This window comes from Colossoma macropomum, unplaced genomic scaffold (assembly GCF_904425465.1).
Source record: "Colossoma macropomum unplaced genomic scaffold, Colossoma_macropomum, whole genome shotgun sequence".
Classification (NCBI taxonomy): Eukaryota; Metazoa; Chordata; class Actinopteri; order Characiformes; family Serrasalmidae; genus Colossoma; species Colossoma macropomum.
In genome coordinates this window covers 8,885,087-8,907,427 of record NW_023494788.1, presented here as the reverse complement: position 1 = coordinate 8,907,427, position 22,341 = coordinate 8,885,087, and the positions used below count along the sequence as shown (strand labels likewise).

General features: G+C 40.8%; 2 protein-coding genes across 2 annotated transcripts; both read right to left on the bottom strand.

The window, feature by feature from the left end:
• Positions 1 to 7,294: 7,294 nt before the first annotated feature.
• Positions 7,295 to 15,430, bottom strand: cav1 (caveolin 1). The gene is made up of 3 exons (XM_036568263.1): positions 15,073 to 15,430; positions 13,972 to 14,139; positions 7,295 to 9,062 (listed from the first exon to the last, which is right to left on the bottom strand). Exons 1-3 carry the CDS (start codon positions 15,103 to 15,105, stop codon positions 8,721 to 8,723), a joined length of 543 nt encoding a protein of 180 aa, XP_036424156.1. The 5' UTR covers positions 15,106 to 15,430; the 3' UTR covers positions 7,295 to 8,720.
• A 1,638-nt stretch (positions 15,431 to 17,068) lies between these two features.
• cav2 (caveolin 2) lies at positions 17,069 to 21,810 on the bottom strand. The gene is made up of 3 exons (XM_036568262.1): positions 21,603 to 21,810; positions 20,447 to 20,634; positions 17,069 to 18,466 (listed from the first exon to the last, which is right to left on the bottom strand). The coding sequence occupies exons 1-3, from the start codon at positions 21,750 to 21,752 to the stop codon at positions 18,316 to 18,318; spliced, it is 489 nt and encodes a 162-aa protein (XP_036424155.1). The 5' UTR covers positions 21,753 to 21,810; the 3' UTR covers positions 17,069 to 18,315.
• Between the last annotated feature and the right edge of the window lie 531 nt (positions 21,811 to 22,341).

Here is a 22,341-nt window from a genome sequence, read left to right as displayed (position 1 = left end):
CCTTGTTGGCAGCAGGACCACCCCTTCCTAAAATTACACACTCTCAAATCTACATGATCTATGTGAATGGTGTATTCATCATTCAAAATATCTAATTACACATGTACAGTTTTAACTACTTCAGCTTTAAGCAAGTGTTATTCTGCAGGTGTTTCACTGACTTGTGGTGGATGAGGGAGAGCGCTGACTGGGGGATGAAGGCCTCTCTCCTCATGGAGTTCATCGAAGCAGTTGCTGCCACCAACCCTGATTTCACTGCAGACACCCAGAATGTGAGAGCGTGAAAAAACAGCATGCACAGAAAATGCTCACTGATACATTCCTGATGTGATTTCTAATGTGATATAATGTGATAATCTAATACTGTTATACTGTATTTGTTTACTGTATTTTTGCGCATGCGTGTATCTATTTGTGTGTAGGATGCACATGAATTCCTATTTCATGTTTTGGGCCAAATGCAGCAGATTGGCCAAATGCTGAGCTGGGCAGGAGGCATGGCTTATGAATGCCCAGTCAGAGCAAACTTTGAGTTCCAGCTCACATCCGTCATTACATGTGGCGGGTAAGAGCACACGAGCACAACATTAACATTTTTGTCTGAAGTGTAAATTTTAAGTGAGGATACTTTATATGGAGTTATGAAATAACTAAATGTTTCCCTGAAGCTCTTCTTCCTTCCTATGTAACTAGCTGCAAGTGTCCATTTCTACTGGTGTCTGTTTCCTGTGATGAAGTTTTTGCACCCCACTGCCTCCCCATCTCCCGTTCCTCAGTCCTGTCTCTCAGTTCTACCTCTGTTGGTCAAGAGGGGTCTGGGCTTCTAGTGTAAATTAGAAGCTGCCCAGAACTCCAGACCAAATTCTCAGAGTTCTCTCCCCTCCTACAGTCATACAGACTCTCCCAAACTACAACCAAATGCTGAAGGTTTGGTCAAGAATCACAAATAAAGCTTTAAACATGTGTCTGTTTGTGCAGTTGTGGAGCTCAGAAACGCAGTAAGGTGGACTTCAAACACCTTGCTCTGGCTCTGCCAGCTCAGGGCTCAGTGAAGGACTGCCTCAGACTCTTCTTCAGTGTAAGTAGCTCACACACACTCATACACACTCTCTGTGACAATGTGCCTTTTACACACACACACTTTCTGAAATGTTGTGGTTATGATTCATGATTGTTTTTAAAGTCTAAATTTCAGCAGTGACTGAGATGTGTGTGTGTGTGTGTGTGTGTGTGTGTGTGTGTGTGTGTGTGTGCGCATTTGTGTTTATAGGATGAGGCAGAAGTTGAGTGCAGGTGTGAGGTGTGTGAGTGTAACTCTGCCAGCTGCAGGTGGGCGTTTCACACACTCCCCAGGTAAGCTGTTACACCCAGATTGTATTATAAAAGTTTATAAACATGTATTAATAAGTACTGTAGTTATAAAGTTTCACTGATTGATTTATAGAGACAGTGGAATAACCAGTGATGTGGTAGTTACTCCAAAAAAGTAAACCAATACAAATGATTTCTCTAAAACTCTAACTGGATTACTTTACTAATTACTTCCTGGAAAAAAGTCTCACTAATCTCACTGCTCATTAATTGTTCATTTCTCTCTAAAAGCCAAACAATTCTATACCAACTGTAAGGTACAAAGGAAAAGTCAATATATATTCAGAAATAAACTGTCAAAATATGCTAAATATCATTTAAATGGGATTCCACTGCCCCTGCTTTTGAGACGAGACACAGCCTGTTACACTTATTAAAACGATGACACACTAATTATATTTGAAAACCCAGTAAAAACAGTTCAAAAAGAGCCGCCTCAAAATAAACATATTTATGGATTTAATTGTAAAGCTTACAGAGCTGTTTCTGAAAATCAAGACAGGCTTGTTTAGGTGAGGTTGGGGTTCTCTCTGCTTCAGCACAGAGATCTTTACTCTTAGAGACACATGAGTAACGCAAGAAACGTGATTACGAGACTGTAAACTTTACTGCATTACACTACTTTGATGAAGGAAAAAGAAACTACATCACTGTAAATGTTACTCTGTACCATGTTACACTCTACACTGTGTGGAGGGGCAGAACTCCACTGATCAAACTGACCACTGCTTCTGCTATCCTGCAGCTCATAGTGAAACACAGAAAATAACAGTTCAGCAGTTCAACACTAGATGGTGATCCTTAGTGTGCATTTTAAACTCTCTCTTTCTCTTTCTCTCTCTTTCTCTCTTTCTCTCTCTCTCTCTTTTTACAGAATTCTGGTTCTGCAGCTGAAGAGGTTCCAGGTGTCTTCAGCTTTTACTATGTTAAAGCAGCTTAATAGGCTCCACATAGACACCGAATTACAGCTGACCATACCAGTGCAGAGGTGACCAGAAATACAGACACACACATAAACCTTTCTCTCAGTTTTTCACACAAATACAAATTTTGTGAAACTTGTTTTTTGTGTATTACAGAGTTTCTGGAGACCACACCCACAAAGAGCCCAAACCCCCTGATCCTCCAGATGGTACGTCACGAAAACACAATATTCACATTACCCCTAATGTGAAATGCAATCTAGACAGAACTAATTAAACTCAGAGATAACAGACTTTGTCTGTTGAACTACACCAGTCAGTACACAGAGTACATTACAGAGAGAAACTGTACAGACTGATACATGAGCTCAGTTTTTTAGAAAAATAAAAATAAAAACAAAGTCTAAAATATTTGCAGATGTAGAAGATCCAGATGTTTCACAGTGATATTAAAGGCAGTATTCATCACACCTAGAGCAACTGATCAGAGCTAATCTTTCCTTTCTGTGTTTTTTCCTTCATAATGTAGAAGACAGAAAAGCAGACGAGAGACAGACAGAGAGAAATGAACTGGTGAGGCAGGGAAAGAAAGAAAGAAAGAAGTAACAGATGCTATGGGGAATGACAGAAGGATACAGTAGATTGGGGGATTAGAGAAAATACAGAATGAAATGGATTGAAGAGAAAGGTGGACACTATTATACGTCTGTATATCTGTAAACTGAGGGCCATCTCTGTTTTACAGGGTGAAGCTGTGTCCAGATATCGATTAGTCAGCGTGTTGAACCATGTTGGACACAATGTACACGCTGGTAAGATCACACACACACACTAAAACCTACCTGCATATTCATAAAGGTCAGATTAATGATGTTTCCTTTTAGAGCTGCAGTGGAACTTGAAGAACTGTAAAGTACTGTGCTCTTATTTTCTCTCTCTCTCTCTCTCTCTCTCTCTCGCTCTCTCTCTCACTCCCTCTCTCAGGACATTATATGAGTGACTGCTCCAGTCAATCGGACTCTTGCTGGTTGTCGTACGACGATGAGAGAGTCACCATGATGACGGAGGAGCGTGTTGTGAAGCAGAGGCAGCACAGTGCTTATGTGTTATTCTATGAGACAAAGTGAACTCTGTGTAATACCTAACCTGCTTTCCTCCCTCAGCTCCACAGCTCCTGCAGCCACACTCAGTCTCTGAGCCCTGGAGAGCACACACACTCTCTCAGCTCTAATCTCTGATTGACATCTCCAGGCTCCGCCCACAGATGTGTTCTTCCATAGCAACTGTTAGAAAGTCGGTCAAGCTTTACAGAACGCTAGCAAGAATCCATGGGCTTGAGTGAATATATGTATCATACACGTATCATACACTTTTGCGATAGATAGCCTAATTTGATCGCTTTGCACTGCTGTCATCTTTCAATATTAGATATAAAATAAAAAAAGATATATAATATGAGCTGATCACACACTGGGAAAATGATGAGCTGCTCATAATGTTATTGGATAGTATCGTTATTAAGTTATAATATTTTAAATTTAAAACACTACCTCTTGTTTTTTATGTCAGTGCGCACAGAGCGGCAGATCTGCCATGACCACCACTCACACGCACAGTATTTTTGAGAACAGATGAGGAGCTGCCCACACCGCGCATCAAAATACAGTCAAATAAACCATTGGAATAAATGAAAAATTTCACAGGAAACTAAACAAAACTCTAATGACCAATGCGTCTCACTACTCAGTCTTTTCTCAAGCTTTACGTGAGGACAGAGGTGGCGCTGCCCCCCCATTTTAAGTTTGGGGGGAGGCGAACCACCCAATGCCCCCCTATAGTTAGCGCCTATGTAAGAAACCCATTCAACCTAAAGAGAAATTGTAATGTTTCAGTGAAAATATCAATATTTAGAGTGATATTCATGCTAAATTATACTATTCTGTATTCATGTGAAACTGACATGAAATTTTATCATGTAGTTTTTTCAATTCAAACATCTCTGCTGAAATGAATATGTGAACTTTAAACTATCAGACTGCAGCATGGTGACAAATTTGTTTCCAACCTGCCTGGTTTAGATTAGCTACAACAACGTAGCTCTTCTTGATAGAATTCAGATTGGACTTAAATTGGAAACTCAACTTTATGAAATGAATCTAAACTCCAAACTAAATTTATTTGGTTAAATGATTTTGTCCAGTGTTCTGTAGAGCTGGTTCAACCTCACAACATTTTCTGTGAAAGAAGGCATTCGTGAGCAGAGCTGAAGAGGTCAGTTGGTCCACTGCACCGGCCAGAGGAGGACTGGCTCCCCCAGTGAGTCTCGGTTCCTCTCAAGGTTTCTTCCTGAATTGGCCCAGAGGGAGTTTTCCTTGCCACTGTAGCCCTCGGCGTGCTCACTGGAGGCTTTGGGTGTCAGAAAAAGAGTGTGTGGCATGAATTGGCAAAGAGAAACTGAAAGATCTTTCAATAAATTCAGCAGAACTGACAAAAGGCTCAGACTTTCCCTGAATCTGTATTTATTAATTACATCATTTTGTGTATTTTATGTACTAAACCTGTTGAAGATTCATTTGTCGTTTAAGATCATTACATACAGAGACAACATGTGATTCTAATTTAGCCAAGAACAACGAAATTCTTCAATTTTGGAAAAGACGACATTTGAAGGAAATCACTGTCATCCCATCAATTAGGAAGAGTCCAGACTCCTCATAAACTGGATACTGTACTGTATACTCTTAATGAAGTATACAGTTTACAGTCCACAGGGGACAGTATGCTATTTCGAACACAGCATGTTAATTGGTTATCAGGCTACATCTCCATAACAGTAATAGGGTCTACCAGCAGGGAGAGCCGTTACACAACACAACCGCACAAAAGTACAAATACTGGATCTGTAACATTACTGCTGAAATGTCTTCTTATTCACTAATCTTCCTTATAAATAGAGACACATGGCACACAGTTTACTGACTCAAGAGTTGTTCATATTTTATAAGCATATAACCTGAGGACATATTTATTGTATTATATCATGTTTATTATATATATTCTTCAGCTTACATTGTAGCAGAATTACACTACAGTGATTTTTCTGTGCTTCAAAGAAAAGCAATTGTTCTGAATTGATATGAACTAAATTAAAGCTCAAAGTTGGTATAACTGAGTTATTTCAAACATACACTATTAGTCCAGAGTGAGGTGGATCATAGCTTAGCATAAGTCTTAAGGTGAAGCCTTTTAAAATTTGGCCTCCAATGTTTATAGCTTTAGTTTTTTTTTTTAAATGTGAAAAAAAAATCCACTCTTAAAATCTTAGAGAGTATTAGGTTGGCTTTAGACCTTGTAAGCACCGAAGCTGAGGTACACTGCTGGCCATGCAGAATCTCACGTTTGGAATTCAGAGAATGAATAAACAGAGGCCAAATGAGTGAGGACTGCGTTTAAGAAGGCCTTAGCTTAGCTGTTTATTTCTATTAAACTGTCCACCCTTTAAACACTGTTGAGCTTATGTTTATAGAGCCATGTTAGCTGGCATGGCTCAAATGACTGTACCATAAGCCTGAGGGCATCCACCCCCACACTGAGGCCTTACAAAGTGATAAGCTAAAAAGCTGAACTATAGTTTAATAAGACTAATTGGTCTACTTGTGGTTTACAATAGAAAAGTACTAATACAGTCCAATCCAATACACAAAATGATGTACAATCAGGCATAACATGATGACCACCTCGTTTCTATGCTCATTGTATCAGCTCCACTTACTATATAGGTGCACTTTGTAGTTCTACAGTTACAGACTGTAGTCCATCTGTTTCTCTGTCCTGTGACTCCTGATGAAGGACTAGAGGATGACCAACACAAACTGTGCAGCAGCAGATGAGCTATTGTCTCTGACTTTACATCTACAAGGTGGACTGACAAGGTAGGAGTGTCTAATAGAGTGGACAGTGAGTTGGACAAAGTGTTTAAAAAGTCCAGCAACACTGCTGTGTCTGATCCACTCAGACCAGCGCAACGCACACTAACACACCACCACCACGTCAGTGTTACTGCAGTGCTGAGAATGATCCACCACCCAAATAGTACCTGCTCTGTGCGGGTCCAAGGGGGTCCTGACCACTGAAGAACAGGGTAAAAGGGGGCTAACAAAGTATGCAGAGAAACAGATGGACTACAGTCTGTAACTGCAGAACTACAAAGTGCACCTATATAGTAAGTGGAGCTGATAAAATGGACAACGAGCGTATAAACAAGTAATAATGTTATGCCTGATCGGTGTATGTACAGTATGTAAGAGAGAGAGAGTTAGTTCATGCCCCTGGACATCTTAAGCACGATTCACTGTATCATTTAGAAACTATTACTATAAAGCCGCACTATGTAAGATCTGGAGGCCTGTTTGGTGAATACGTAAAACTGCAAACAATGTGCTGAAGAATATTTTGTAAAGTCAGTTGTACAATTCTTGGAGGAATCTGAGAGCGCATTGAAAGAGACTCAAGAGAATTTAGTCAAAACGTGGTAAACGTCTTCTGAGGATGTGAGTTATCTACGATTGCCATCATATCTTTTTCAGTATAATGTTGATTTTGTTTTCGAGATCTAAACAGTGAGCTGAACCTTTTTTGGGTGTGACATAAATACATAAAGATGTATAACGTGATCCGAAAATCACCTGCGAAATCCGACCTGGCACCTCTGACTGAATTACTGCTTCAGGTTTCACAGGATTACTTGCAGCAGCGCAGACACCGTATTTTAGTGTTTTTTCCCCTTCTGACTAAGTAATGCTACTTCTTTCAATTTTAACAACATGACCTTACATTTACCCCTCCCCCTTTCACCACCATCATCGAGAAAAAACGCTCAGCTAGCTCGGAGACCCTCCCCGATACCATGATTTACTTGCAAATACAACACAGTGATGAAAGAAAATACGTTATGATTTCGATCAAGTGATTTTAAACAGAGACAATAAAAAGCAACAAGATTTCTTTTCATTTTTTTAATGTGCACAGCGTGATGGGTAGAGTAAAAGCAGAGAAGGAGAACTTTGGTTCATAAAAAATAATACAGCCTCTCCGTTGATGAGAGACTCATTCAAGCACTTATTGCTCGCTTTACCATCCTCACAGACAGCAGGTAGACAAAAAATGAGTTGAAGTGAGCTTGATGACAGTATAAAACAAAGGCGCCCCGTTTTAGCAGCAGTCTCTGGGGCCCGAGACTTCAGTTTATTGCCAGTCTTTGCCAGTGTGTGAGTCCGACAGTGAATGAGTAAATAAGCAGAATGAATACGTATATATATATTTTTTTCAGGCACTTAATTCAGGTTTTTCGCACAGACAAACATAAACAAACAAACAAATGATGTCACTATGCACCTCAGCTGCTTTGAAAAAAAATGTTAGGAATGAAAAGACGGATAAAAAAGGTACTTCATCTTCAGAGAGCGTAGAGAAAAGCTGGTGTCTTGCGAAGGCTATAGTGCTTTTATGCTAAAGCTCAGTCTTCACCGATGCTGGAAGGCCTCAGTTGGTCTTTATCGTAAGTGTAGTTAAGCTAAGTAGCAGGATCCAAGCGGCAATTTGTGGAAAGTGTTCTATCACTCTCTAACTCTGTCACTCAAAAAACACAAAAAAGTTGTTTTCACGTTGGCTGGTTAGAGAGTAGCGTGTGACCCAACGGCAGGTACAGTCTCTTTTGTCGGTTTATGCTGAGTTGACAAAGTTTTCGCCAGGTTCACTGAGGTCAGCCCTTTTGCCTCACGTTTGGACTGTAGTACAACAATGGCAGCATGCAGTGTCACGGGCAGTCTCAAAATCAGCAGGAGCACGCCCACTTTATCAGTTTATCACAAAAAAGGAACATTTTCTAAACTTTAGTTACACAAATGGGGTAATCCACGTTAGCAAAAAGGATAAACACATCAAACACATAGTTTAGACACTGATATGGAACTATGGGTTGGATAAATGAATGAAAGTATGAATTAATAAACAGGGACAAAACAAAACAGCAATAGACTCACTGCGTTGCCCCCACAAGCAGAATAAAACACAAGACAGGCTGATATGGTGCTCCTTTAGTGATAAACGTCAACAAATGAAAAAAAAACCCAAGCATAACACGATTATCCCTAATAAAATTTCATAGATCCTCTGCCCCTGGTAGACAACCCCAACCTGGAGGGAGACAAAGATTCTGGACAGTGAGACAGAGACGGGTGATCATAAGGCACCATAGAGACACTGTAAACCCCGCCCACCCTGTCTCTACTCTCCTCGTGTGAACCTCTTCAACATGAAGGTCATTTTTCTTTTTTTTTGTTTATCTTTTTATTCCCCTTCTTCTGAGTTTCCATCCTGCCCCCACCCCCAAACCCCCGCCCCTTTCCTCCTTCACTTTCTCTGCTCCTACACCACTTTGGTGGTGGTGACGCGGACACTGCTGAAGCACTTCCCGATGGCCTCGAAGAGCGGGTCGCAGAACGTATGCACGCAGATGGAGTAGACTTGGCTCACGCAGTGGATCTCAATCAGGTAGCTCTTGACGCACGGTACCACAGCCCAGATGTGCAGGAAGGAGAGTATGGCAAAGAAAATGCCCCAAATCAGTGCCAACGGGATGCCCACCAGCGCCGTCAGCAGTCGGTAGAACCAGTACTTGGTGACTGTGAAGGTGGTGAAGCTGGCCTTCCACACGCCGTCGAAGCTGTATGTGCCTGCAGGCTCGGCGATCACGTCCTCAAAGTCCACCTGAGAGGAGATAAAGACCACCGGTCAACTGAAATATCATAGAAAATATAACACCACAATAACTAAGCCACTTTAGGCCTTGATTTTACCATGGTTGAGAAGATCTGCTGCACAATGTCATCAATAATACCAATGATTAGTTTATTAATAATAATAACAACTTAAAAAAAAATCTTCCACCTTGCAGAGTAGTTTGTCAGAAGGCTGTGGTTGCCAAACAACACAACAATCAAGCAGTATTCCATGAACAAATGATCTTTAATAACTTGTCGCATTAATACAGAATTCAACTACATACGATATACACATACATGTAGTCATGTGTGTATATATACAGAGTATTTTACAACAGCTTCTGCATTAGACTTTAGAACCAGAATGATCAGTTTTATTATAAACAATCATTTATAACGATCATATCTTATCAAGCACTGATTAAACTACAAGAGAAACAATAATTGTCTGACATTTGACACTGTCACATTATCTCTGTTCACGATCTGTCATTTTTCTGTTTCCATATGTGTAAACCTGGCTCCGCCCCTTTATCTGTCTCAACTAGTAGCCCTGCCCCCTTGTCATTACTCTCAGCCGTGTCTGGTTTGTTCTTAAGAGTATTTTTACCCCTGCGCTGGCTGAATCTCTTGATCTTGCATTGCCTAATCTGACCATTTTTTCATGGATTGTACTTCCAGTTAGCACTCAGTTTCTAGTTGATCAGTCTTTCTCAGGGTTATTAATCTCCTAAACGCAGGCTTATTATTCAAATATTAACCTTAAGGCTTATTACTCAGTAACTGCAATGAAGCCGACAAGTAACCTATAGTTTTGACAGCAAGGAACTGCAGTGGGGACTCACTGCAGTGTTCAGTTATTTCACTGCTTATTGATTTTTTTAGAATATAGACTGTCTTATATTTGCCCATTTGTGTGCTATCTATTCAGACGTCTGCCCCCCTACCTGGTCAGCAAAATGGAAATTAAAAGGGATTTCCAGTATTTTTCCAAAAAGGCCACATTAATCATGCCCAAATAACACTTTTTTTTAGATTTCCCAATAGTTTCCTAGTCATTTTAAATAGTAAATAAAATGGCTGTATTTGTGTTGTAGATCACCACTGTCAAGAAATTGTTAAGCTTCTCTACTTCATCATTTCACATCATACCACCACATAAATTATGTAGAAATTTTCAATAAAATTTTGAAATTCAAATACAAAACTTTTAAAATAGCAGTTAAAATACATTTTACTGTCTGATCGAGAGTGTGCAAAGAAGTTTGGAAAAATAACACCCCTGCCCTGTATCAATTCCACACCTCGGTATAGGGTATTTCCAGTATACCACCCAACATTCCTTACAGACAGCTCTTTTACACGATATAGTGTCCTTGTCCGATTATTACATCCTGACTCATGGGCACTGTCTCTTGCACTACACTTCATAAATCACACGAAAGTTCAACATGTGCCTGACACCCTGACACCAAGAACTAACATTTAGAAAAGGTCTCTGCGTAATATCCAGCACAGGCCAGCAAGTATGAGAGGTTAGTTTTAAATCATCCTGGAGGAGCGCACCTCACCTCACCTCACAGGCTGCCTGTAATTCTGTGCACCTGCTTCTACACACGGGCAAAAAAGCTGCAACTGTGGCAGCACATGTTAGCAATGGAAAAGTACACATGCTCACTGTCCTTCAGATTCGGGAGAGACATGATTAAGTTGCTATTTACTCAACACTTCCATTCTGAATGTGTTTAGGGAGGGAGTGTTCTGGCCTGAGATCACACTCACAGATCACTTAATACTGTAAAAAAAATCCAACCAAATACCTTTCAAACTCATATCATTTAATATTTAAAACGTTCCAGACTTGGATAAACCTTGTGTGCAGGCTGCGTTTCACTGGTAATGAGAATCGCCCACAAAAAGTCTTTGTAGATCTTAACTAGGCCCAACTGGTGCTTGGAAAACTGACCTTCTAAATGCTTTGAGTGAAAAAAAAGAAGTGCCTCTGAATTCAAAAGCAGCCAGAATGAAAGATGACAACATATCCAATCATTTGAAACCACTGTGGCTAAACTGGCTCTGTACAGCAGATGAAACCAATATGGTTTCATGGCCATATATAAATGTGCCCCCATTCATTACTCTGCTGTATATCCTGATTGGCAAGATGCATAGTTTCCATTACTTGAAAACTCAAGGCTCAATGAGACTGTATAACTGCAATAACTGGGATAAATGACTAGGACTATGAGTAGGACAATGGTTGTTTCCAGTATTCAGTTCCCAACTAATTATCTTTATAGTTTTATATTTAGTTATTATAGTCAACAAATTATCCAAAATGCTTTTCTCAGACAAGGCGGATTCCAAATAGCCATGTCTACTGACTATAATACTGTTCCCGACCATGATGCAAGCTTTGAGGTGTGATTCAAAACTCCACACTAACAGAACACATCGCTTTCACATTTCTACTGGAAATGGGGGCAAATGTTATGAAACATACTTGAATTTCATTCTAAATTTGTTTTTGGGTTATCAGTATTTGCATACAGCTGATTTCTAAAAAAAAAGCGTTGCTGCATTTGTTCAAAATCTGTGCATATGAATGTTTATAAATGAGACCCCTTGGGCCAACTGCATGAGCTGTATGTAGATTTAAATGTAGGCTATGTATAACATGAGTGGTTACTAAGTTCAGGTTTACATGTTAGTAAATCAAAATGGGTTGTACCACACAAACTAGTGTGTATGTTATACTTCGTATCTACTAAATATTTACACCTCCTAGGTAGGTGTAACTGTTGGGGACACCAACAGAAACTACTTAGAAAGCACAAAGAACACCAGAAACATAAAAGCTTTGATTAAGATAACTAAACTAAAAACACTCAACTCTGTGCTGTGGTTTTATTTACAGCTGTAATCATGAACTCGGTTTAAACTTTCAGCTCCAAACACGAAGCTGTCATCAAGTTCCGTGAGGCTCAGTAGTTACCAAAACGTCCAAACTGACGTAACTATTGTGCTGTCAGCTGGCCAGAAACTCGTTGTTTAGAAAACTGGACATTCGGCTGTCACAAAGAAATATTAAAATATTTAAGAATAAAGGAACAAACTATGTAAATTGTTATTCAGCTTTATTCAGTTCAATTGCAAAAACATAAACTTCTAAACTTGTACATATTGTTCTCCTCTAAACAGGATATTTTTTATGGAACGCAAATAGTCAGTTTGAGCTGCTGTCGTGTTTCCAAGGCAGCTGGGTTCTAGACTGGTTCTCAGCATGTGATGGTCATGTCAAAGCGATGTACGGATTAGCCAGTTGTTAAGACACGACTTAAGAATCTGTAGTGCAGCCCCATATTTTTACTTAGAAACTCAAATAAACATGTAATATAACCAAGGGTGCTCAAACATTTGCCTACTAATGCAACTTATGCAAAGCTGGTGAAACTAGCTGCTGGTCTCTAAAAGGTCTGAAGTGATTCATCTGAAGTAAATTCAGTGCATTACAGTGTTTTCCAGTCTGCCTCTGTCAACTTGGCGCATGAAGAATGTTACGAAAAGTACTGCAGCGGTTAATGCGGGCCACATCAGCGTCACTAGAGCCGGTCTGTAGACTCCGCACTTGCTGGAGTCCCAGAAGGAATCCTGCTCCAGCATGCTATTAAAAGAATGCTCTTTTACGAGGGGAAAATGTTCTATTCCAAGACTAAATCTGCTCATGGTTTTCAGGAGCGGTGGAGCTCTGATGTGGATAGCGGATTCAGCTCAGCCGCCACAGGAATAAGGGCCAGATGCCTGCCCAGAGGAACACCCTATGTGTGTACGTGTAAATGGGAATTCCCTGCTCTCTTCCCATACGCAAGACCACAAGATGATACGCACATGTCTCTGCCTCCATTCACTCCGTTCCCAGGCCAGTCAGGAATGAGTCTTGTTCCTTGTGAATTCAATCAGTGGATAAATCATAAGAATGTTTCTGTTCTGAGAGGGATCTCTTTGGGGAGAGCGACTCACAATCATGCTGGTGAGAAAGGGGGGGGAATCCCTGATCTAATAAGTGCTTTTTTCCAGTATCATCAGTTCAAAGGTCATGCTTGGAAACCACTGGCCACTCCCTAGCAACAGCGCTGACTGACAGACAGGACAAATAAGACAGTTCAAACGCACTCTGTATAATATGGACACAATTTTAACAAGGTTAAACGTCTGTCCAGCAAAATTCAGTCGGACCCACTTTTGGCGCGTCTCCACACCCTGGAAAATTTCTGTCAAGAATGTTGGGAGCAAAAAGTTTGCTCAAAAACAGGAAACTCGAAATATTTCCTCTGTTCCAGTGCGGCGCTGAAGCTATTGACTGCTGCGCTACATTCTGACAGCTCATCACCGGACAAGGCGATTACAGCAGCATTACTGAAAGGCAGGACGGAGCTGGAGCTGTGGTGGGCAACGGGTCACGAGGAGCGTTAGAACGGACTTCTGCCCTGCAAGCTGCTTTCACAGGCTCGTGGCACGGCCCAAAAACATTTCACACCACAGCTACAGCTCCTGGTGGCAAACTGGTGACAAGGATGGTGCTGCAATTGGCTTTTTAGTGATTCATTTCTTCCCAAAAAAGGAAATAATGATGTACCTGGTTTTAACCTCTTAAAGACCTCCATTCCTCACTTCTATACCTTTTGAATAGCCAGTTTGCATTGTTCTCCACTGTATAATCATCTTTAGAAGTTAATAAAAGTTGCTTCTCATAGCCAACCTTCTCTGATCATTAATACAATAACTGTTAAACTTTTATATCAGCACTACAGTGGTGCCAAAATGTGTCAACTTTCAGAGTTGGCACCTGCATGTGCTTTTATTATTCTAAAAACAGAAAAAAAGACAGGACTCACCTTAACTACATGATCATTCAAGTGTTTGGGGTCCCGGTTGACCAGGTCTATCTCCTTGGTGTGGACGTCCTGCATGGTCTTCTCGTTGATACTGTCGTTGTCCATGCTTTTGTTGTTTGGTTTGTAAATGTTGCCCTGCTTCCTGATGAACGGCGAGTGAATGTATTCCTGCGGATCCGCAAGAAAAGCACAAAATGGAGAAAAAGTTTCCAATGAGAGGGAAGAGCAAGGAGCGACTCAGCACGCTACCCTGGCATGGGATGGTTTTAAATGGATAGAAGTGGAGCACCACACCCCTCTCTGAGCAGAGGCCCCAGTCCCACCACAAGGGGTCCCCACTAAACCCACAGGCACAGACAGCATCTACCCAGCACTGTCAGTCAGAAAGTGCGTTAAAACGTTTGCATGCATAAAAAGTGATATGGGCGAGATATAGGTGCACGTTTTTCAACGAGGCTGAAATTGGCTCTCTGATTCGCCAGCTTTTTGTTCGAATTCTCCCGTTCCACCTTAAGTGGTGCAGCAGGTAATGTAAATGCTGCACCATTTAAGGTGGAACGGGGGAATTCGAACAAGAAGCTGACTTCAGCTTCGTCAATTTCAGCAGCAACACAGGTAAAACGTGAAGGCTGTGGCGGAGCAAATGTGCCCAGCCTGCACTGCTGAGAGAGAAATGTTCACGAGGCGAAAGTGCCAAAAAAGATAACGCACGAGAAAACTGGCTTAAAGCGCACGAGAACGTGCCAGGACCGGACAGAGGGGGGCAAATACACCGCATTCCCCCCACATTAGGGGCATTATTCGGCGGAGGTGGAGGCATTTCGATAAGAGTGGAGAGATAAGCGCTAGTATTTCACCTGAGCTCCAATGACAGGGAAAAAATGCGAGAAAAAAATTGTTCTGCGGTGGACAGAAGTGGGCAAATTCCCCAAACTCCACTTCTTAGCTGAGAAATTTGAAGAAGAAATCTAAAATAAAAGCGCTTGTCTTGTCCAATCCAGCCCAAAACAATGAGAAAAGCTAGTTTAAAGTAGCCACTTCCACATAAAGTATTAAAAGTACTGCGGTTGTGCTGCTGTGGCTGAGAGAAATGAGCCTCACCTCGGTTTCCCCGTCCTTCAGTCCGCCGGTCATGCTGTCTGAAGTGCAGTCAGATGTGCGTTTGTATGTCGAAGCGCTACAATGACTTTCCAGAGGAAGCTCTGTGGGAGGCGTTGGGACTGGGAGTCCTCAGAGAGACGCACACTCTGACAGTAGCACTAACACTACAGGATTAGCAAAACCCCCAATCTCTCTCACTTTAGCCTCACTCCATTCTCCATTACACTCTGCTTAACGCTGCTAAATCCCTCTGGCTCGATTCCACCGAGCTGCTCACGTTTCTTACAGCCTTACAACTTACACATCTCTCTCTCTCAGTCACCTGTGTGGACAAGTGTTCACTGTGAGGAGAGAAACCCTACCCCGCCATTAGCCTGCCACTCACGGAGTGCCAGTAGTGGAGATATTGACGTGATTTTTCCCCAGTGAGGGGCATAATTAGTCTCTGTAGCTGCAGAAGGACCCCCTCGGTTCGGTGCCTCACTTTAAGCCTCAGTTTCAATTTCTGACGGCTAATGTGAAGCCATATTGCTGTCCTTCGCCGTCTCATCGTTTACCTTAGGGCAGCAGGGTTCAGGGAAAACCATTTTCCTTCAGTGTTCGTGCCAAAAACACTAAAAACGAATTACAATTGTTTGACTTACAAACTGAAGAACTGTGTTGCATTTTATGTAGATGTAAATTCCTGCATGCTGACCGTATTTCTGTATATAACTGAGGTATAATTAAAGGGGAATTCCACCAATTTTTCACATTTTCTGCATACTTAAATGGCTGAGATGAGTCCATCAAAGCGGAATGTGAAGAGAAACTGGTCTACTCAGATTTTCTTTACCAGAGGTCATGATGTCCAGATACAGCACACTGATTTACCACCCGAAATGACCAGTGAACCTACAAGTGTCTTAAGAGTTTTTACATGTAATGTTGATAGCTGCAAAATAGTGTCAAATCCTAAAAAGAAGTTTTCCTCGGGGACTATTTTGCCTCACAGCGCCCTTTGTGTACCTCTCCGCCCTGCCTGTGTTTTAAAAAATAAATAGGTCTTCTTCTGCACAGGCTTTCTGTGATGTAGCTTTTGGAGGCAATAAATGCTTCACAACCTTCACAATTTTAATTACTAAGTAATTACTAAGTGTAAATTAGCACACTAGTACATGTTTCTTTTTTTATCATTATTATTCATAACCTTTCATTCTGTTATGCTTCTTTCTTTACTTTGAGACACACCTCAAACAGAGACTGACATGATTTGTAGAGCTAAGGTGAGCCAGTATGCAAAGGCATGCAAAAAGACAGGGCCTTTGTTGGGAGTGTGTGTGTGTGTGCACATGAAGACTCTTTCTCTTAAGTCATTGCTCTGAGTGTCAGTATCAAGGAGAGCAAGATAGTGAAATCACCATTGATGAATTTACACACTGTACACGAGTGCTGGTCAGTGTAAATTAGACTCAAATGAACACTGTAAGCGCACTAGCAGTGTTGATTCTGTGGTGACAGTAAAAGAGCTTTGATCAGAACTATCACAGTGTATTTATTGACTACCCTCCTTAGTATAGTACATGAGATGTTGCTGTTGCTTCATTAACCGGTATACACTGAAAATATTTTAAAAATACCCGATTTTGATGTGGAGAAGCTAAACAATATTTATTTACCAGCTGACCAAGCAGCAGCAATCCATCATCATCACAGGACCCTCTGCAGCGAACATAAATGGAGCTCTCTGTTGCATAATATTCTATTCAGTGAACCCTAGGCAGGTTCTGCAGCGTCTACATGGAACATTTCACTTTATGAATATCTCCGTTCTCATACTTCTAGTTCCCTTCAGGCTAACAGCAATAGCTCTTGCCATGTCCCATACTTCAACAGATAACTAAGAGGTATGGTGCCTGTAGCAAAATGAAGACTGGGGTGATTTATGTTTGCCTTTAGTTTATATCCCATTTTCCATCAGTCACAGACTGAGATGGAAAGAAGAAAAACAAGAGTCTCGCTTCAAAAAAGATCCTTTATTTGGTGGAGTGTGAGGCTTTTGGCCCTGATCTCTTAGGCTTTCTTTAATGAGCTCTGTTGCACTCAGGATATTTGCTACATTACATCATTCAATAGGGAGGAGAAAAAAAAAGAACACCTGAACGCCTCATGTTCCATTGCACAAACAAGCCTTCCATTTTCTAAGAGGCTACTTTAAAAAAAAAGCAGGCAGCACTTCAAATGCAGCTTTGCAATGCAAGCACACTGCAAATTTTTTGCAGAAATATATTAGTCTTTATAATATGCTGGTGTCATATCAAAATAATCTTAACGCGAAATGTCTGAAAAAATATCATAATGCTATATCACGGCATGGTCTTGTGTTGTTAATTATAAGTATAAATATTAATTTAGACAGAAAATCATCAACAAATACAAAAGTACTACTATCCAATGGGCCCACACCAGTTCTGTCTCTGTTCCCTGTTTTGCTCCTAGTATATGCACATATGCAGTAGTGTGATTTCTTCACCGGCCAGACGTAAGCCTGCAAAAGAATGCAATAAGCTGCACCTTAGCGTCTTTGTCCTACTATACACTCTGTTATGAACAGACAATGAACAGGCCTCAAAAAGTACATTCGAATACAAGTTCTCATATACAATACAAAAGCTTAATTACACATATATATCAAATATACATCATATTGTGAAAGCATTTTTTTACCTATACTGATACTCTTAAATAGGAGTCACAACTTTATGGTGCAGACCAATGGAATGGCTAGAGTGTAAATGGAAATAAAAATTAGATCTTTTGCCCTTCCTTATGTTCCATACGCAGTCACCTCACATATAAAACTTTGTCCCAGACCAAAGCAAACGCACCTGATTCAGCTGACAGCTGATTCCAGTGTTCAACAACAGGAATCTGGTGTGATTGATAAGGTCTGGGGTTGAGTACATGTAGGAGAAAGCATGTCAATGGAGAACATCTGTGCAGCTAGATGGATTGGTCCAAAAGTGACAGGCCTTAAAGGGATATTCCAGCGTTTTTGAACCAAATCTGCATCTGCCACATCTGCATTTGGTCGATTTTCCCTGATGTTTCCCAGAACAGAAAACCCATTGATGTCATGAAAGTCCTGCCCATTTGCTTCTATTATAAGGGTATGAATGAGTTTTTGTTTTTTTTCTAATTACAAGGAAAGTATTTTTAAGGTAAACTGGGTTGAAAAATGCTGAAATATTACTTCAAAGTGTTTCAGTTTTGCACTGTCTTGACATTGACGGATGAGAAGACCCTGCCAATGCTGTGGAAGAAAGGCCCCACAAACATGTCCATCAGACTGGCCCAGATCACCTGGATGGAGGGGAGGGCCATCATGCAGCTGTGCACCAGCGGCATCACCACCCTGCACACAGGAAAACGCTTACATTACACAGCAATCACATTATAGCACATAAGCAATATTAATCAACATCAGACACTTTGCCTACAGAAATACACACAGTATCAGATTGCTGATTGTGCCATAGTGTTGCATTTGGATGGTCCTTGTCAACTCATGAAGCCATGTCACTAAATTAGCTGTAGGTGTTCAGTTGGTTATCAGCAACTGGTAAGTTCATGACGTGAACAATGTATGGACCAAGACAGCTTGGTTTACCGCATTGGCGGTGAACTCCAGTTCTGGAGGGCCGGTGTCCAGCACAGTTTGGTGATTTTCCTACTCAAAAACTTCTGATTCAAATCAGCCGATAACTGTCAGGTTTAGTAGCTAAGCTTGTTTGAATTTACCACTTTTTTAAAAACTTTGCAAGCCATTTGATTTGCAGGAAAACTCAGAGTTCACAAGTTTACAAGGCTCATCAATAGTAAGCTGTTGCTCAACAATGAGCCTTAGGACCAAGATATAATCATTTGACTAAAAAAATGTTTGTGAAGTTCACAGCAACCCATTTTTAAAAGTCAAAATCACTGTTGATACCATGACATTTCTTGGTAGCTGCAAAGCCAGGTGTATACCACTTTGTTTCATGCTGGCTGTTTTTGTTGTAGCACCATTTTGACAATCGCCTGCCTCTGCACATTGTGCAAAAATAACTGTGTTGTTGTTTTGCATGTCAGTCATATTTCCCTTTCCTATCAACGTTTCTTTGCCTTGTTGAGTGATGAAACCTACCATACTTGCTGTTGATAACCAGACGTCTGGGTTGCTAGACTACTACAATACTGGCCACATATCATCAGAGTGCATTACTGCAAATGAGCCATAAAATCACTATTGAGGTCTAGTTATTCTCCAGAGCTGTTCTCGGCTCTCTGGTCCAGTGCATGAAGGTAACTGTAATGGTGTTTAATAAACATTAGCTCAGGCTTGTAGCATTAAGCCTGCACAGCAGGTGTTTCCTCTACAACCTGATGCTTTTGCTGCCAGCGCTCAGTGTGAAGGATGGCAGTAAAGGTACTGCAGGGATGGAGCATGAATGCAGAACCTCCACAAGGGGTGTTTTCAAGCTTCTAGAAAAAATATATATGTAATGTTATGGCTATATGATGATATTTAGGGTGATTTAATGTGGCAGAAACCAAGTTCTGCATTTGCACTGATGGCCCAGAAGAATTATTCTTGGTCCAGCTGCTTCCAGATTTATTTTTGTAGTCGTATTTCCTCACTTGCCTTTTGTAGTCCATTTTCTTTAAAACCCTGACAAACCGACTCCTGATCTTATCAGCTCCTTTTACGAAGCCTACATATTTCTAATCTCACTGCCACAGCCCTGTTGTTGGTTCTCACAAGTTCTGAACAAATGCAATTAGCTATACTCAGTTGCATTGATGTAATGTGAATTGGTAATACAAAAACCACCACCGAACTACAACTAGATTCTCCAAATTTTCTAGCTTAAGTGTAAATGCGAAGAGGTTGAAGTGGGGAACCTGACTAAGCATCTAAAAAATCTGGCAGGAAGCTTTTTTTTTCATGCTGTTAGCAGAACCCTGCATTCCAACACTCCGTACTTTTGGCCACAAAACTAGGCAATTTAAAATATATGGACCTTTTAACTGGCATGTTTCCTGATACATACGTAATTCTACAGGCACTGTAACAAGCTCAATGTAGAAGGCTGATGTAAATCTCAGATAAACAATTACGTTGTTTCTTTTATGCTATATATAACATGCAACAGTGACGTAACACAAGAAATGTGATTTTGTTTTCCGCAAGCCTTTCCTCTTTTCCTATGTTTTTCTCTTTGTTTTTTCCCTTTTGCCCAATGCCCACCCTTATCTAGGTGGGTACCAGCCAAAGCAAATATGCTGCAAATGGGTCTGTGGAAAATGTGCCCCAAAGCCAAAATCCTTTAACCAACAAGAAGCCTTTTCGTACCAAATATGTACACAGCTGAGGAGGCCGAAGACAATTCCGGCCACAAAGGCCATGGGGATGGCGAGCAGCGTGGTGAGGAGCCGGTAGAAGATAAATTTGAGCAACTCAAAAACAGCATGGCTCCATATCCATACTGAGTCGAAGCTGTGCGTGGAGCTGGGCTCTGCAATGATGTCTTCAAATTCAACCTGTAGAGAGAAAAATAACAAAAGTCAGGCAAAATGTAATGTCTCCAATGTCTGGAAAGATTTCACCATGTATGTAGTAACCCCTTCCAGTTACATGTTAGATACATATATACAGAATATACATTATATTTGGACATAATGACCAAAAATCAAGCCCCATAGTAAACAACTTTATTCTACATGGAAAACAGCGTATTCATAAATGCAAATTTACTAACTCCATGTTGCAACTAAACTATATGTCTGATAACAATCCCTAAAATTACAGTTCTACAGTTCATTTCTGGGTAGATTTGTTTAATATCTCTTGAATTTCTGTCAAAATAGTATTTATTTGTAAATTATTTCAGCCATGGTTACATAATGTTAAATGATTATGGAACTAATTCGCTGCAATACTAAGTTTAGTGTCACTGAGTAACCCTCTTATCTACCTCTTCTACAAACATAATAAAAAAACCCTGCAGAAGTGAGGAGCACCCGTATTGAGACAAGCCCCGCCTCCTGCGTTATGATTGGCCTGTCCTCGAGCAGTTCTAGAACAGCGGATTGCTAAAGAGATGAACTTCCAGCCAATCGCAGCGAAGGAGGCGGGACTTCACAGGTGGAATACAGGTGGAAAAAACAGGCTGAAGGGACTTCAGAGCGACCCATAATGGAAGCAACCTACGGGAGATTTCTATCACTATTAACTTTACACACTAAACGTACTGACCCTGCGAAGGGTTTATAATATTCATAACATATGCAGATTTAATAACTCAGCACACAAAACGAGGTGTTTAAAACACAATATAACTTAAAACAAGGTCTGAGTTGTGAAGACGCTCAAAACAAACCTAATGGCCTCACTAGCAGGTTACCTCGAACAGCGTTCGTATTTCGATGTAAACCTTTTTTCAGGTTAAACAGTGAATGATTAAATAACATGAAGTTTGAGGCTGTCCGGATGCCGTAGACTACCTTACCTTTAAGTGAGAGTTAATGTCATTGGGGTCCCGGTCCGGCTCCGTGGAGTACAGCTTCTCTTTCTTTGTAAGGATGGGTTCAATCGACCTGTTGAACAGATCCTCGTCCATTATAACGCTCGTTTCTGCTTTTTCTTTTTCGAGCCCCATTTTCACTTTCCGAGGCAGAGCGCACAGAGAGCTCTACGCCGTGCACGCGGACTGTGGCTCCACGCCCATGGCAACGCACCGCCCATGGCAACGCCCACACCCTCCCCATCGCATAGAAACAGCCAAGAATCGACCAGTGTGTGTTCTGCCTGATGTATCTGTGTGGGATAGGTACATACTACTGAATTTCTTTTTTCATAAGCTCTATTTATTTTTAATACATTATATGCTGCAAAAGTTTAATGTCGTTCATTGTTTTTATGTTTTAGCACTGAAAGAATTTATTATGCATACTGCATAATTATTATAAATGCAATTTATTATGCATACTGCGTTAATTTTACAGAGATATTTCCTTTCTGATCGCTGATATATCATTCTTTGATAAAAGGATAAGACAGAGTGAAGAATGTCTTGTGAAGAATCTGAAGAATGAAGCTGCGATGAAGTTTATGGCACTGAATACCTCTAAGTTATAAAGTAAGTGAATTATGCTATGAAGAATATGATTATAAAGAAATTATTCATAGTATGATATAAGTTACTGGTCTTGTGGTCTTAGTTTCAGTGGAAATCATTGCTCGGGCTC